At 46.2% G+C, this 15,509-nt stretch overlaps 1 protein-coding gene across 2 annotated transcripts in view; it reads left to right on the forward strand.

Annotated features, from left to right (window-relative positions):
* The window catches only part of LOC106583316 (sodium/potassium-transporting ATPase subunit alpha-3), a 26,094-nt gene extending 11,120 nt beyond the window's left edge, over positions 1 to 14,974 (forward strand). Inside the window, exons 3-22 of one of the 2 annotated variants that reach the window (XM_014167371.2) lie at positions 2,786 to 2,905; positions 3,327 to 3,386; positions 3,850 to 4,053; positions 4,420 to 4,533; positions 4,726 to 4,860; positions 4,982 to 5,099; positions 5,484 to 5,752; positions 6,392 to 6,590; positions 8,542 to 8,786; positions 8,941 to 9,133; positions 9,453 to 9,765; positions 10,046 to 10,196; positions 10,535 to 10,703; positions 11,045 to 11,199; positions 11,474 to 11,597; positions 11,941 to 12,086; positions 12,345 to 12,475; positions 12,632 to 12,733; positions 13,290 to 13,381; positions 13,540 to 14,974. In XM_014167371.2, the coding sequence (XP_014022846.1) occupies positions 2,786 to 2,905; positions 3,327 to 3,386; positions 3,850 to 4,053; positions 4,420 to 4,533; positions 4,726 to 4,860; positions 4,982 to 5,099; positions 5,484 to 5,752; positions 6,392 to 6,590; positions 8,542 to 8,786; positions 8,941 to 9,133; positions 9,453 to 9,765; positions 10,046 to 10,196; positions 10,535 to 10,703; positions 11,045 to 11,199; positions 11,474 to 11,597; positions 11,941 to 12,086; positions 12,345 to 12,475; positions 12,632 to 12,733; positions 13,290 to 13,381; positions 13,540 to 13,568 (3,069 nt within the window). In that variant the 3' untranslated portion in view covers positions 13,569 to 14,974. The remainder of the gene's footprint in view (positions 1 to 2,785; positions 2,906 to 3,326; positions 3,387 to 3,849; positions 4,054 to 4,419; positions 4,534 to 4,725; positions 4,861 to 4,981; positions 5,100 to 5,483; positions 5,753 to 6,391; positions 6,591 to 8,541; positions 8,787 to 8,940; positions 9,134 to 9,452; positions 9,766 to 10,045; positions 10,197 to 10,534; positions 10,704 to 11,044; positions 11,200 to 11,473; positions 11,598 to 11,940; positions 12,087 to 12,344; positions 12,476 to 12,631; positions 12,734 to 13,289; positions 13,382 to 13,539) is intronic. The other variant, XM_014167378.2, reaches the window with a different exon arrangement.
* Positions 14,975 to 15,509: the final 535 nt, after the last annotated feature.

Raw genomic sequence — 15,509 nt, forward strand, 5'->3', positions numbered from 1 at the left:
GGACACACACACACACACACACACACACACACACACACACACACACACACACACACACACACACACACACACACACACACACACACACACACACACACACACACACACACACACACACACACGGAGGCAGGCCAATCTCAAAGGGCATGAGTAACAGTAGTCTTCTATCAGTCTCTCCTCTGTTCGGCTCTCTAGGCCTGTCTGGTCTTGTTGCAGCGAGAGTTCACTCACATTCTCGGTTGACGACATCCACATGCGCACGTGTGTGTGTGTGTGTGTGTGTGTGTGTGTGTGTGTGTGTGTGTGTGTGTGTGTGTGTGTGTGTGTGTGTGTGTGTGTGTGTGTGTGTGTGTGTGTGTGTGTGTGTGTGTGTGTGTGTGTGTGTGTGTGTGTGTGTGTGTGTGTGTGTGTGTGTGTGGGAAGGTTGATTTTGGACATTTTGTAGTCAACTTGTGTGTTGTTTGTGGGGAGTTGTGTTTGGGCGAATGTTTGAACCAATCTTTTCAGGGTTAGTTTGTGTTCAAGGGAGACTCTAGTGTGTTCCAGTATTACTTCTGTAAATCAGGGGCAGAGTGGAGACCTGCAGTGTTCACTATAAATCCTCCTCAAACCTTTCTGACCACAATGAACCACTAAGACTGGTCTCTTTTACACGTGGAAGAGTCTATGCATCTGACATTTCTCAACTGAACTCGTGTTAAGCACTGGGACTTTCAGTGGCAAGTTTACTCACCCATTCATGGCATTGTACTTAGTCAAGTGTGTTTATCAGGGTGTGGGAGATTAGGTCATGTGTGTTTAGCTCGGTATAGGCTATTTATTTGGTTTGTGATGGACCAGGGCAAAAATAAAAACTTGACTTGAATGTGTATTTTCCCTTTATTATTCAGAATAAATTAACAGGTAGGGGTCAACCATATCCAAAGAGGACCAGTGTAGGTGCAGGCTTTTGTTCCAACCAAGCAGTAACACAGTTGAAACCCAGTCAAACCAAGGCAGTAGACCAAGCTTGTTAGAGCATGTCATCTTGACAATAGCCACCAGGGGGCTTCCCTGTGTTTCCTTGAACACTGGACCATACAGTCACTTGATGATGATGCTAGTGTAACAGTGTAGGTTCCGTCCCTCTCTTCGCCCCAACCTGGGCTCGAACCGGGGACCCTTGCACACATCAACAACTGACACCCCACGAAGCATCGTTACCCATCGCGCCACAAAAGCCGCGGCCCTTGCAACGCAAGGGGCAACCCTACTTCAAGTCTCAGAGCGAGTGACGTCACCGATTGAAACGCTATTAGCGCGCACCACCGCTAACTAACTAGCCATTTCACATCGGTTACACTCACCCCCCTCGCCCCCCCTTCCGCCGCCCAACCAACGATCCGGGTAAGCATCAATGTAAAAGTGTAGGTTCTGTCCCTCTCTTCGCCCCAACCTGGGCTCGAACCAGGGACCCTTGCACGCATCAACAACTGACACCCCACGAAGCATCGTTACCCATCGCGCCACAAAAGCCACGGCCCTTGCAACGCAAGGGGCAACCCTACTTCAAGTCTCAGAGCGAGTGACGTCACCGATTGAAACGCTATTAGCGCGCACCACCGCTAACTAACTAGCCATTTCACATCGGTTACACTAGAACAAATAAAAGTGACCATATAGTCAGAATGGATGAGAATATGTGAGCTACATGTTCTTAATTAAGGGTGATAGGTGTGGTAAGAAACAGACAGATTGCCTTTTGGACTCTGTGGTCCTTTAACCCTTCTGGTCCTTTATTACATCACTGATTGTATTGATCCTGCAGCAAGGTCAGTTTCCTTGATGAGTTAGCTGTGTCAATGAGCGGCTTTTCCACTAGAACCCTCCTGGAAGCCATTTTGTGTCTCTCTGTCTCTCTCTCTCTCTCTCTCTCTCTCTCTCTTCTGTATTGATTTGATTTGAGCATCAGTTAGTGTAAATCGGAACTTGAGCTAATGCAACACTTTGTGCTCCCTAGAAGAGAGACATCTGTCTGTGTGTGTGTGTGTCTGCCAAACTGTTTCATATTCAACACATCACAGTCACATTGATGTATCCAATTCAATTGAATAGATATTCATCTAATCTAGGGGCTCCCGAGTGGCGCATCAGTCTAAGGCACCGCATCTCAGTGCTAGAGGTGTCACTACAGACACTCTGGTTCGATTCCAGGCTGTATCACAACTGGCCGTGATTGGGAGTCCCGTAGGGCGGCGCACAATTAACCCAGCGTCGTCCGGGTTTGGCCGGTGTAGGCCGTCACTGTAAATAAGAATTTGTTCTTAACTGAGTTGCCTAGTTAAATAAAGGTTACATTTAAAATATATATCTAATAATTAGAGAGGTTTTGAAGACTGAGAGAATGCACTGTATCTGCACTGTGTTTCTCTTTCAGGGCCTCTGTGCCCCACCAGCTAGTCTCTGTGTGCGCGTACGTGCGTCGGTGCATGCGAGCGTGGAGAACATACAGTAGTCTCTGGTAACAATTAACATAAATGACAAATGAAGCAGGTGGCCAGTGGATACAAACTGTGATAGCGGGTTCCCGAGATGAGACAGACACTGCAGTAAAGCCAGACGGTCTTTTGATCCTTCCGTCTGTGATCTCTGTGAAGATCAAATGGGTATCAGAGAAAATAATCAAGTCCCTCTCCCCGTCTGTTGTGTCTGGTGCTTTAACCATGTTTCTATTTAAATAATAGTGAAAGTATTCCCCCCCCCCTAATCCCTTCCCCCCTCTCTTACTGTCCCCCCCACCGCCCAGTATGGGCGGTCGGACAGTTACCGCGTTGCTACCTCCCAGGATAAAGATGGCAAATCTTCTCCCAGCAAGAAGAACAAGAAGGGGAAGGATATGGACGAACTCAAGAAAGAAGTACCGATTGTAAGTGACTGGCACACAGTGGCACACACACCCACTGCCCTGCTCAAGGGGCACGCTGGGCACCCCCATAACTATTATTGAAATACTAACATATGCCTCTCCGTAAGTTAGAGTTTGAATATTGATCGAATCCTTTCAGGGTACCCCCCAAGAGTCAATGTGTAACAGGAACACACACTCTCTAAATAGTTTGGAGAGAGACCTTAAAGTGAATGATAATGATTAAGTCAAAATTCTCCTAGTTTGTTTTAAATTCATTGTTATGATATTTATGGCATATTCTCAATGTTTCTCTGTTTCTCTCTCCCACACAAATACACATACATACACTCTATCTCTCTCTCCTCCTCCTCTCTCTCTCCCCCTCTCTCTATCTGTCTCTGTCTCTCGCTCTATCCCTCCCTCCCTCTCTACCTTTCAGACGGAACACAAGATGTCCATAGAGGAGTGCTGCAGGAAGTTCAACACCGACATTGTCCAGGTGACTCCTCCTACTGTACTGTCCCATAGAGGTCTATCTTTGTCGTTCCATGGAGATACTAGTGGTCGCCGAGTCCTGCTGTGTCACTAACAGAGCCGCTACTAGGCCACTAGATGGTGGTGTTTTGCCATTTTACATTCACTCATGCCACACGGTCGGTGTATTTGAAGGGGATCAGTTTGAGCAACGTTTTAATGCGTTCTAAGACTTCGCATGACCCCTTATAAAGTCTCAATTATAATCTTATAATTATCCTTACTACGTTACAACCTTTTTGAGTCAGTTGAAAATATTTTAAAGGCTCATACTTGCTTATAAGTAGTCATAAAGCATTATACCTGCAGGCTTAAAGTTTTACCAATATAATTACATATTAGATATAATAGGATTTTTATGGTGCTACCCCTAATTTCACCACACTCAGTACTAGGTTTAACGCCGACCCCACTCTCTCCCCACCCAGGGTCTGACCAACGCCAAGGCGGCTGAGTTTCTGATCAGGGACGGTCCCAATTGCCTCACTCCTCCCCCGACCACCCCCGAGTGGATCAAGTTCTGTCGCCAGCTATTCGGTGGCTTCTCCATCCTGCTGTGGACCGGCGCCATTCTTTGTTTCCTGGCCTACGCCATCCAGGCCGCCACCGAGGACGAGCCGGCAGGAGACAATGTGAGTCACCCACAAGCACACCTACACGCACACACATGCACCCAAACACTAAAAGTAAACACAGCCACAGAATAAGGGACAGTTAGAGCCACACACAGCTGAATCACACATACCCCAGTTTACCAAACCTCACACACACACTGCCAGCAGCACCAGTCCCTAACCTTAATTCTAACATACAACCTAATGGCTAATGTACTTGGTCATTGACACCTTCTTTCTGTTTTTGCATGATCATCTAGTCTAGTGACAATTACTGCGGTGGTCTGTGTTCAGTTTGAAGCTAAATACTCCTGTTATGCATTGACCTGCAATGTACACAGTGTAACAATGGGATTTCCTGTCTTTCTCTCTCTCTCCCCTCAGCTGTACCTGGGTATCGTGCTCTCTGTAGTCGTCGTGGTCACCGGTTGTTTCTCCTACTTCCAGGAGGCCAAGAGCTCCAAAATCATGGAGTCCTTCAAGAACATGGTGCCCCAGGTAAACACGTGTGTGTGTGTGTGTGTGTGTGTGTGTGTGTGTGTGTGTGTGTGTGTGTGTGTGTGTGTGTGTGTGTGTGTGTGTGTGTGTGTGTGTGTGTGTGTGTGTGTGTGTGTGTGTGTGTGTGTGTGTGTGTGTGTAAATGAACGTGTGCTTGGACTATCTAACCCTCCCTCTGTGTTCTCCCTGTAGCAAGCCTTGGTGATCCGTGAAGGCGAGAAGATGACGATCAACGCTGAGGAGGTGGTGGCAGGAGACCTGGTGGAGGTGAAGGGAGGAGACAGGATCCCTGCCGACCTCAGAGTCGTCTCTGCTCACGGCTGCAAGGTACCATACACACACACACAATCACACACACGCACACACAGTTCAGATAACACACACTCACACAGCTACACATTTTTACTTAAAAAATGTTATCCTTCTGGGTTTTGTCCTTCTCCTATAGGTGGATAACTCCTCCCTGACTGGCGAATCAGAACCCCAGAGCAGGTCACCTGACTGTACCCATGACAACCCCCTGGAGACCCGCAATGTTGCTTTCTTCTCTACCAACTGCGTTGAAGGTAACAATAGAAACTGCTAACTCACAGACAAACAGACAGACACATCAGCTGTTCTGTCCCTGACTATTCTCCTATCCTCTTTTCTCTATTCCTGCGTGTCAGACTCGACCTACCATATTCAGTCAGCAGGGTCCTACTGCAGTATTGGATGCTGCACCCCAGCAGCACTAAGGCTTGCTAGGCTTTTGACTGGTTCAACTAAGCTGATTCAAACGTAATATTATACCATAGAGCTGCTGTTGACACAGAAGTTACCCACATAAGCATACAAGAGTTCCCACTTTTACTTCTCCTCTCTCATTTCAACCTCTCTTTTTTCCTGAATGAATATATGCCCTCTATTTCCCCCCTCTCCCTCCCTCTCTCTCTCTCTCTCTCTCTCAGGTACGGCGCGTGGCATCGTGGTGTGTACCGGCGACCGTACCGTTATGGGCCGTATCGCCACTCTCACCTCCGGTCTAGAGTCGGGCAAGACCCCCATCGCCAAGGAAATTGAGCACTTCATCCACCTGATCACAGGCGTGGCCGTGTTCCTGGGCATCACCTTCTTCATCCTGGCCGTCTGCCTGGGATACACCTGGCTGGAGGCCGTCATCTTCCTCATCGGCATCATTGTGGCCAATGTCCCCGAGGGCTTGCTGGCTACTGTCACTGTGAGTGGCCCTGGCTCCCTCTCCGTCTGACCCTTCCTCTCTATTGCTGTTTCTCTGTGAATCCCATCTCTATTGAACCTCATACCTGTGGGTTCAATTCCCGGGACCACCCGTACGTAAAATCTATGCACTCATGGCTGTGAGTCATCTGCTAAATATCATGTATTATAAACAGTGCATTCGGAAGTATTCAGACCCCTGGACCTTTTCCACATTTTGTTACGTTACAGCCTTATTCTAAAATGGATGAAATGTTCCCCCCCCCTCATCAATCTAAACACAATACCCCATAATGACAAAGCAAAAACAGGTTTTTAGAATTTTTTGAAATGTCACATTTGCATACTGTAAATGAGATTCATTCTGGATCAACGAGACTGTAGATCTAGACCAACTAGACCAACTAGACAGCTAACTACACAATTAACATAGACATACTACACATTGATTAAGACTAGATCCAGACCAATTATAACTTCTACCAGAACTACATTATAGATCTCTAGACCAACTAGACAGCTGAAGCAAGCACACACATTTTCTCCAGAATAGGTAACCTTTCTAGTTTGTTGGTACTAGTACCCTCCTTCATTCTGGTTCCTGGATAACCCCTGTCTTTCCCCTGTCTCTGTGCTGTAGGTGTGTCTGACTCTGACTGCCAAGCGTATGGCGAAGAAGAACTGCCTGGTCAAGAATCTGGAAGCTGTGGAGACCCTAGGCTCCACCTCCACCATCTGCTCCGACAAGACTGGCACCCTGACCCAGAACAGGATGACCGTGGCCCACATGTGGTTCGACAACCAGATCCACGAGGCCGACACCACTGAGGACCAGTCTGGTAAGAGGAGATCAGGAGGGTTGGAGTTGGTGTTAGATATAATGGTAGAGTTTGGGGCTCAGACACACCAATAGCGTTTTCTGGCCGAGAGCACTTAGCACCTCTGAATGTAATTTGCGAACCAAGTGCACACCAATTTTACATGTAGAACCACGTGAAAAATGTTGGCGCACTGAAAGATTGGCTGGCGAATGCTAGATCCACATTCAGTGTGATGTGCGCTAGCCTTTAGAGTTTGGGTTGGAGTGAGGGAAAAAATGTATTTGATCCCCTGCTGATTTTGTACGTTTGCCCACTGACAAAGAAATGATCAGTCTATAATTTTAATGGTAGGTTTATTTGAACAGTGAGAGACAGAATAACAACAACAAAAATCCAGAAAAACGCATGTCAAAAATGTTATAAATTGATTTGCATTTTAATGAGGGAAATAAGTATTTGACCCCCTCTCAATCAGAAAGATTTCTGGCTCCCAGGTGTCTTTTATACAGGTAACGATCTGAGATTAGGAGCACACTCTCATAGTCACCAAGAAAACTATTGGTAACACACTACGCCATGAAGGACTGAAATCCTGCAGCGCCCGCAAGGTCTCCCTGCTTAAGAAAGCACATATACATGCCCGTCTGAAGTTTGCCAATGAACATCTGAATGATTCAGAGGACAACTGGGTGAAAGTGTTGTGATCAGCTGAGACCAAAATGGAGCTCTTTGGCATCAACTCAACTCGCCGTGTTTGGAGGAGGGGGAATGCTGCCTATGACCCCAAGAACACCATCCCCACCGTCAAACATGGAGGTGGAAACATTATGCTTTGGGGGTGTTTTTCTGCTAAGGGGACAGGACAACTTCACCGCATCAAAGGGACGATGGATGGGGCCATGTACCGTCAAATCTTGGGTGAGAACCTCCTTCCCTCAGCCAGGGCATTGAAAATGGGTCGTGGATGGGTATTCCAGCATGACAATGACCCAAAACACACGGCCAAGGCAACAAAGGAGTGGCTCAAGAAGAAGCACATTAAGGTCCTGGAGTGGCCTAGCCAGTCTCCAGACCTTAATCCCATAGAAAATCTGTGGAGGCAGCTGTAGGTTCGAGTTGCCAAACGTCAGCCTTGAAACCTTAATGACTTGGAGAAGATCTGCAAAGAGGAGTGGGACAAAATCCCTCCTGAGATGTGTGCAAACCTGGTGGCCAACTACAAGAACGTCTGACCTCTGTGATTGCCAACAAGGGTTTTGCCACCAAGTACTAAGTCATGTTTTGCAGAGGGGTCAAATACTTATTTCCCTCATAAAAATGCAAATCAATTTATAACATTTTTGACATGCGTTTTTCTGGATTTTGTTGTTGTTATTCTGTCTCTCACTGTTCAAATAAACCTACCATTAAAATTATAGACTGATCATTTCTTTGTCAGTGGGCAAACGTACAAAATCAGCAAGGGATCAAATACTTTTTTCCCTCACTGTAAGAGTTAGTTTTAGAGTTAGTGTTAGACTTAGTGTTAGTGTTAGTGTTAGTGTTAGAGTTAGTGTTAGTGTTAGAGTTAGTGTTAGAGTTAGTGTTAGAGTTAGAGTTAGTGTTAGAGTTAGAGTTAGTGTTAGAGTTAGTGTTAGAGTTAGAGTTAGAGTTAGAGTTAGTGTTAGAGTTAGTGTTAGTGTTAGAGTTAGTGTTAGAGTTAGTGTTAGAGTTAGTGTTAGAGTTAGTGTTAGAGTTAGTGTTAGTGTTAGTGTTAGTGTTAGTGTTAGTATTATAATTAGTGGTAGAGCTGGAGTTTGGGTTGGTTTGGGTACAGTCACGTTTAGAGACAGGTTTAAGTTTAGGAATCCCTCTTAAGTAGTTCTATAACCTATGTATTCACATGGTAGTTACACAGACAAGTACAGTTTAATTACAGGTTAGGAATTGATATTGTTTTATCATCTCTAATCGCCACCTCTCTCTCCAGGTGCCTCCTTTGACAAGACCTCAGCCTCATGGGCTGCCCTGGCTCGCGTCGCAGCTCTCTGCAACCGCGCCGTGTTCAAAGCCGGCCAGGACCAACTGCCCATCCTGAAGAGGGACACCGCTGGTGATGCATCCGAGTCTGCCCTGCTCAAGTGTATCGAGCTGTCCTGTGGCTCTGTCAAACAAATAAGAGAGAAGAACAAGAAGGTGGCCGAGATCCCGTTCAACTCCACCAACAAGTACCAGGTACGTAACACACATATGTGTACATACACACACGCACAAACACAACACTCAAATGGATTGGTTTCTAACACTGTGACCATGTCCGATCTCACCTCTCCCCCTTCTTCCCCCCTATTTCTCTCTCTCTCCCTTCCATCCTCAACCACCCCCACAGCTTTCAGTTCACGAGACAGAGGATCCCAATGACAACCGTTACCTGCTAGTGATGAAGGGAGCCCCAGAGAGGATCCTGGACCGCTGCACCACCATCATCATCCAGGGCAAGGAGCAGCCCATGGACGAGGAGATGAAGGAATCCTTCCAGAACGCCTACATGGAGCTTGGAGGACTGGGAGAGAGAGTACTCGGTGAGACAGGGAGAGTGAAAGGAGGGGGGGGGGTGAGAGAGAGATGTGGAGGGAAGGATGAGAAGAAGGAAGAGAAAGAAACGGGCCTTCCAGAACACATAAGAGGAGTGGGGCGGGTTGTTAGAGGGAGGGGAGGGGGACAGAGGGAAAGAGGCTAGAGGAGGAGGAAAGGAGAGAAGGTCAGGATGTTGGTTCTTGGAGAATGGGTCAAATGTACCGTATCCAATGATGAATAGAAGTGAGAGCTGAAGGATTGACTGATTTAGTAGAGGATGAGTAGAACGAGTAAGTCAAGCTAACCCCTCCTGTCACTCCCCAGGTTTCTGCCACCTGCTAATGCCTGAAGACCAGTACCCCAAGGGCTTTGCCTTCGACTGTGACGACGTCAACTTCACCACAGAGGGCCTGTGCTTCGTGGGCCTCATGTCCATGATTGACCCTCCCCGTGCCGCTGTGCCCGACGCTGTGGGCAAATGCCGTTCGGCTGGCATCAAAGTCATCATGGTGACAGGTGATCATCCAATCACTGCCAAGGCCATCGCTAAGGGCGTGGGCATCATCTCCGAGGGCAACGAGACAGTGGAGGACATCGCCTCTCGCCTCAATATCCCCGTCAGCCAGGTCAACCCCAGGTGAGAAACATGAGACGCACGAGCACACGCACGCACGCACGCACGCACGCACGCACGCACGCACGCACGCACGCACGCACACACACACACACACACACACACACACACACACACACACACACACACACACACACACACACACCATTTCACAATGACGGTGAGACCACACGGGATCCCGTTCTGCTAATTCATTGTTCTCATTCATTTTCACTCTCATTTCACTTTCGCCCTGTCTCCGTGGATCCAAGCTAGCTATTCTAATGTGTGTGTGTGTCTCCAGGGATGCCAAGGCTTGTGTGATCCACGGTACAGACCTGAAGGAACTGTCTCAGGATCAGATGGATGACATCCTGAGGAACCACACTGAGATTGTGTTCGCCAGGACCTCCCCCCAGCAGAAACTCATCATCGTGGAGGGCTGCCAGCGACTGGTGAGACACACACACACACACAAACAGAAAGACACACACTACCTGAATCCATCACCTGATCAACAAAAGTGAACTTTCTTTCCACGACTACACTAATATAAGTCTGGAAACAAGGTTGGGGTTCATTCCATTTTCAGTTCGGGGAGATTGTTGAGATTTTATTAATGCATATAAAAATGAATGGATTGAATTGAACAGGGAATTGACCCCATCACTTCCCCCTAGTTTTGGTACGATAGTGACTTTCTATAGGCCATGCTCAAAAGCACTACTAAAGTGCACTATGAAGGAAATAGGGTGCCATTTGGGACACACACTAACTCTTCTGTCCCTCCCAGGGTGCCATCGTGGCTGTGACAGGTGACGGTGTGAACGACTCTCCTGCACTGAAGAAGGCTGACATCGGCGTTGCCATGGGAATCTCCGGCTCTGACGTGTCCAAGCAGGCCGCTGACATGATCCTGCTGGACGACAACTTTGCCTCCATCGTTACTGGAGTAGAAGAGGGTGAGAAATGGGGCGAGAGAGGAGAATAGATGGAAAGAGTAGAAGGGCGCGTGAGAGGGAGAAGTGGAAGAAAGGTTAAAGAGGGCAGAAAAGGAGAAGATGAGAGGGACGGGTAATATGAGCCTGTATTTTTAAAGCATCTCAGAGTAGGTGCTGATCTCAAATCAGTTTTGACTTTTTAGTGGATAAGATCACATGGACAAGAGGGGCCTGATCCTAGATCAGCCCTCCTACTCTGAGACACTTTATGAATAAGTACAGGCCCTGATCCAACTTTGAGTGACCTTTGCTCAATTCTGCAGAGGTCAGAGTTCAGTGTGTATCCTCCTGTCTCCCTGCAGGTCGTCTGATCTTTGATAACCTGAAGAAGTCCATTGCATATACCCTGACCAGTAACATCCCTGAGATCACACCCTTCCTCCTCTTCATCATCGTCAACATCCCCCTACCCCTGGGAACCATCACCATCCTCTGTATCGACCTGGGAACTGACATGGTAAGGCACACACACATAACACACACACACACACACACACACACACACACACACACACACACACACACACACACACACACACACACACACACACACACACACACACACACACACACACACACAAAATACGAAATTGTGCATTGTTGAAAATAATGTCACACGTAAACTTGATATGCCCTATCTCACAATGGAGCAATCAATCAAATATACAACAATGTGAAATATTTGTTTCTCATACAAACTCACATCTGTGACCTGTGACCCCCTCCCCCAGGTGCCCGCCATCTCCCTGGCCTATGAGGCAGCCGAGAGTGACATCATGAAGCGTCAGCCCAGGAACCCCACCAGGGACAAGCTGGTGAACGAGAGGCTCATCAGCATCGCCTACGGGCAAATCGGTGGGTCCCCATTAGCTCCTCTACCTGGTTGGGGCCATAAAGACAGTGCATATGTAGCTGGACATGTTATTATAGCCCACAGCCAGATCAATGATCAATACTTCCCCATGAAGTCCTTGAGCACTACTCTATGGACAGTATGGTTGATTAGTCTTCTACCACCCTGTTGTAGAATCTGACAGACTGATGAGTGCATCGATGCTTATCGATCATACATCTATGGCTAGTGGATTATAGTTCACAAGTCTATACGACAGTCAATGGCTTCTCCTTGTGGGATCCGGTAACATCATTTCCGGAGTGAACATATGTTAACGCTTTGTGTCTATGTCTGTGTGTGAAGGTATGATCCAGGCTCTGGGAGGCTTCTTCTCCTACTTTGTGATCTTGGCTGAGAATGGCTTCCTACCCTCAATTCTTGTGGGTATCAGGCTCAACTGGGACGACCGCGCTTGCAACGACCTGGAAGACAGCTATGGCCAGCAATGGGTAGGTACATGCTACAATTCCGAGCCAAAATAAGTATTCAAAATATAGCAATACAGTATATTACAAGTATATATGCAAATTCATTGTTTACACTATTTCACCATATTTGATCAGATTCTATAAATAAATATTCCCTGACCAAGATGGCTGTCCTTTTAGTCACATTGCCGGGATGCCAATGACCATTCTATTGTTCTATTTCATTCTATGATTCAAATACTGTGTCTCACACCCTTTCTCCTCTCTGTGTGTGTGTAGACATATGAACAGAGGAAGATCGTGGAGTTCACGTGTCACACAGCCTTCTTCGTCAGTATCGTGGTGGTACAGTGGGCTGATGTCATTGTCTGCAAGACCAGGCGGAACTCTGTCTTCCAGCAGGGCATGAAGTGAGTCTGTCTGCCTGTCTGTTTCTGTATCTGGTTTCCTGTCTGTCTGTCCGTCTGTTCGTTAATATACAGTATGCTTGGTCTCTATGTATATTAGTCTCTCTCACCTTCTTATATTTATTCTCATGTCTCTCCTCTGCACTACTCTCCTCTTAGGAACAAGATCCTGATCTTTGGCCTGTTTGAGGAGACAGCTCTGGCTGCCTTCCTATCCTACACCCCAGGCATGGATGTGGCACTCAGGATGTTCCCCCTAAAGTGAGTGGAGTAAACCCAGAAATATACAGAAATACATCTACACAAACAGATAGACATACATCTACACAAACAGATAGACATACATCTACACAAACAGATAGACATACACCTACACAAACAGATAGACATAGACATACACCTACACAAACAGATAGATATGCACATACACTTACACAAACAGATAGACATAGACATACACCTACACAAACAGATAGACATACACCTACACAAACAGATAGACATACACCTACACAATCAGATAGACATGCACATACACCTAAACAAACAGATAGACATGCACATACACCGACACAAACAGATAGACATGCACATACACCTAAACAAACAGATAGACATAGACATACACAAACAGATAGACATGCACATACACCTAAACAAACAGATAGACATGCACATACACCTACACAAACCAAACAGATAGACATAGACATACACACATACTGTACATACACCTACACTGACAACTATTGACCTTCTATCTGCCATGATGTGTGTTGATTAACCTCTGTCCCCCTCCTCTCTCTCTCTCCTCCAGGCCCAGCTGGTGGTTCTGTGCGGTCCCCTACAGTGTCCTCATCTTTGTGTATGATGAGATCCGAAAACTGCTCATCCGTAGGAACCCAGGAGGTAAATGGCTGTCTCTTTCTCTATGTATAACATTTTGGCCCGAATCCTAACATGAGATTTACATTTGTAACTTCACACACAAATCTTTAATTGACACAAAAACAAGAAAACTCTCTTAACGCCTCTCTTTTCTCTTCCCCTCCCCTCTCCTCATACAGGTTGGGTGGAAAGGGAGACGTACTATTGAGCGATGGATACCGTCTTTACTCATACCCCTACATTTTCCATTTGTTTCTCCCCCCTTTCATTCCATCCCTGGCAAGACACGTCTTCAGATGCCCCACCCCGTAAAAGACAACAACCGCTTCAAAGCAATTTTCATCACAACTGCCCCAAAGATTAAAAACAGCAAAGCACCTTTACGACTACCCACATCAAACCCCATCTCCATCTCCTATGATACTCTTTGCATGTGTTCTCTCACTGCTGTGTACATAAACCAATATATCTACCAAACGGCAGCTGCATATTGTGTATGTAGATTTGAACGAGCTATGATCTAAAGGGAGTGTCTACGCTCGGCAAAAAAAAGGGCCATACCACTCCTTCTTCCCTTCCTTTTCTCCCCCCCCCTCTATCTCTATACCTCTGTTCCTCCCTCTCTTCCTTCTCCTGCGACCCTTTGCTCGTCCTCTGGTCACACACAGATCTACAGATCACAAGCGAGATCCCACAGCTGACACCAATCGAGCCGTCCCCTCTCGCCCTCTCCTGTCTGCAGGAGGGAGAGCGGATGTCTTTCTCACTTCGACCGTTTCCTTTTTCTTCAACAGTGTTGTTTTTTTTTTATAATATGGGGTGGGGGTTCAATGGTTTTACTTGTTTTTTTTATTTATATAAAGGGAGGGGGGTATGTGAGAGCGGCTTTCCCTCATTTAGGCATAACAAAGCACACCCCGCCATGGCGTCCCCAGTCCCCCTTCCCTTTCTGTCTCTCACACCCTCCTCTCCCCTCTACTCCCTGTTTGTCTGTTTGTGTGCACTGTGTGAACCATTGTCCTTGTTAAATACTACAGTACACCCCCAGTTGGAAAATACAACTCAATCTTTCTGTGTGTTCTAGGAAAACTATATAATTCTATACCGATTTAAAGAAATAAAAATGATATGTTGAAAATAAAACATCTCAAGATACACATTCAAGTGAAAAAGAACATCGGCGGCATTGTTGAGTGTGTTACGGAAAAAGAGGAAAGGTCACTGTTTCCTTTTTTTTGTATGGTTTCCAATCTTTTTTTCCGCCAGGTTTTCAGAAAGCCGATGCAAAAATGTAACAACAACAAAAAAAAACAGCGACAAGGTTGTGTTTTATTATTAAAACATGTGAGACAGAAACTATGGCGTCCATATTCCTACTACCACTTCCATGCTCCTGGAGTCCGGTCCAATCTAGGAGACCCAGTCCAGGTATTAAGTTCTGTGTGAATGTCTGTATTGGAGACCAGCAGAGGAACAGCCATTTCAGGCTGGGTCTTACTCAGAGGGCTGTAGGGGGTTGAGACTACAGAAGATACGAGAAAAAAAAACAGTAGTAGAACATGTGTGTGAAAGAAAATGAAACCAACACCAATAAAACATCTAGACCATTTAATACAACCTAGCACTGTGTGTCTTTATCTCTCCCTGCCTTCGACTCACTACACTGACTTTCAGCTTCCTTTCCCCCTCTTTTCTCGTGTCACTCTGATACATGGTTTAAACGCTAAATGTAGGCCTGAATTGATGAAATCTTGTAGGCTAAAACTGATCAGTAATTTATCTTTTTGTCTTCACCTGGACAACATTTGGGGTTGTATATATGCAACTAAATATCTGTAAGAGATTTACAAGTGATTCTTAAGACCAGCGAGATATACTGTATCTAGTATTTTACTGTGTTCGTGTTGTATCTATAGTGTTGAGGGACATATTGGCAAAGCGCTAGGATGCCATCCAATGATGAGAATCATATCAGGTTACACTGCAAAATGTACAAATGACAGAAGACTGAGTCGGCAAAAGCCCAGGGTAATGTACCAAACGACCAAATCATGTAAATGTTTTAGCTTTGATGTTGAAACCTAAAAAATGGTAAATGTGAAACCTACAAACAGTTGCAAACAGAAGAAAGGCAGGATATATGACCAAG

This window comes from Salmo salar, chromosome ssa02, assembly GCF_905237065.1.
Source record: "Salmo salar chromosome ssa02, Ssal_v3.1, whole genome shotgun sequence".
Lineage (NCBI taxonomy): Eukaryota > Metazoa > Chordata > Actinopteri > Salmoniformes > Salmonidae > Salmo > Salmo salar.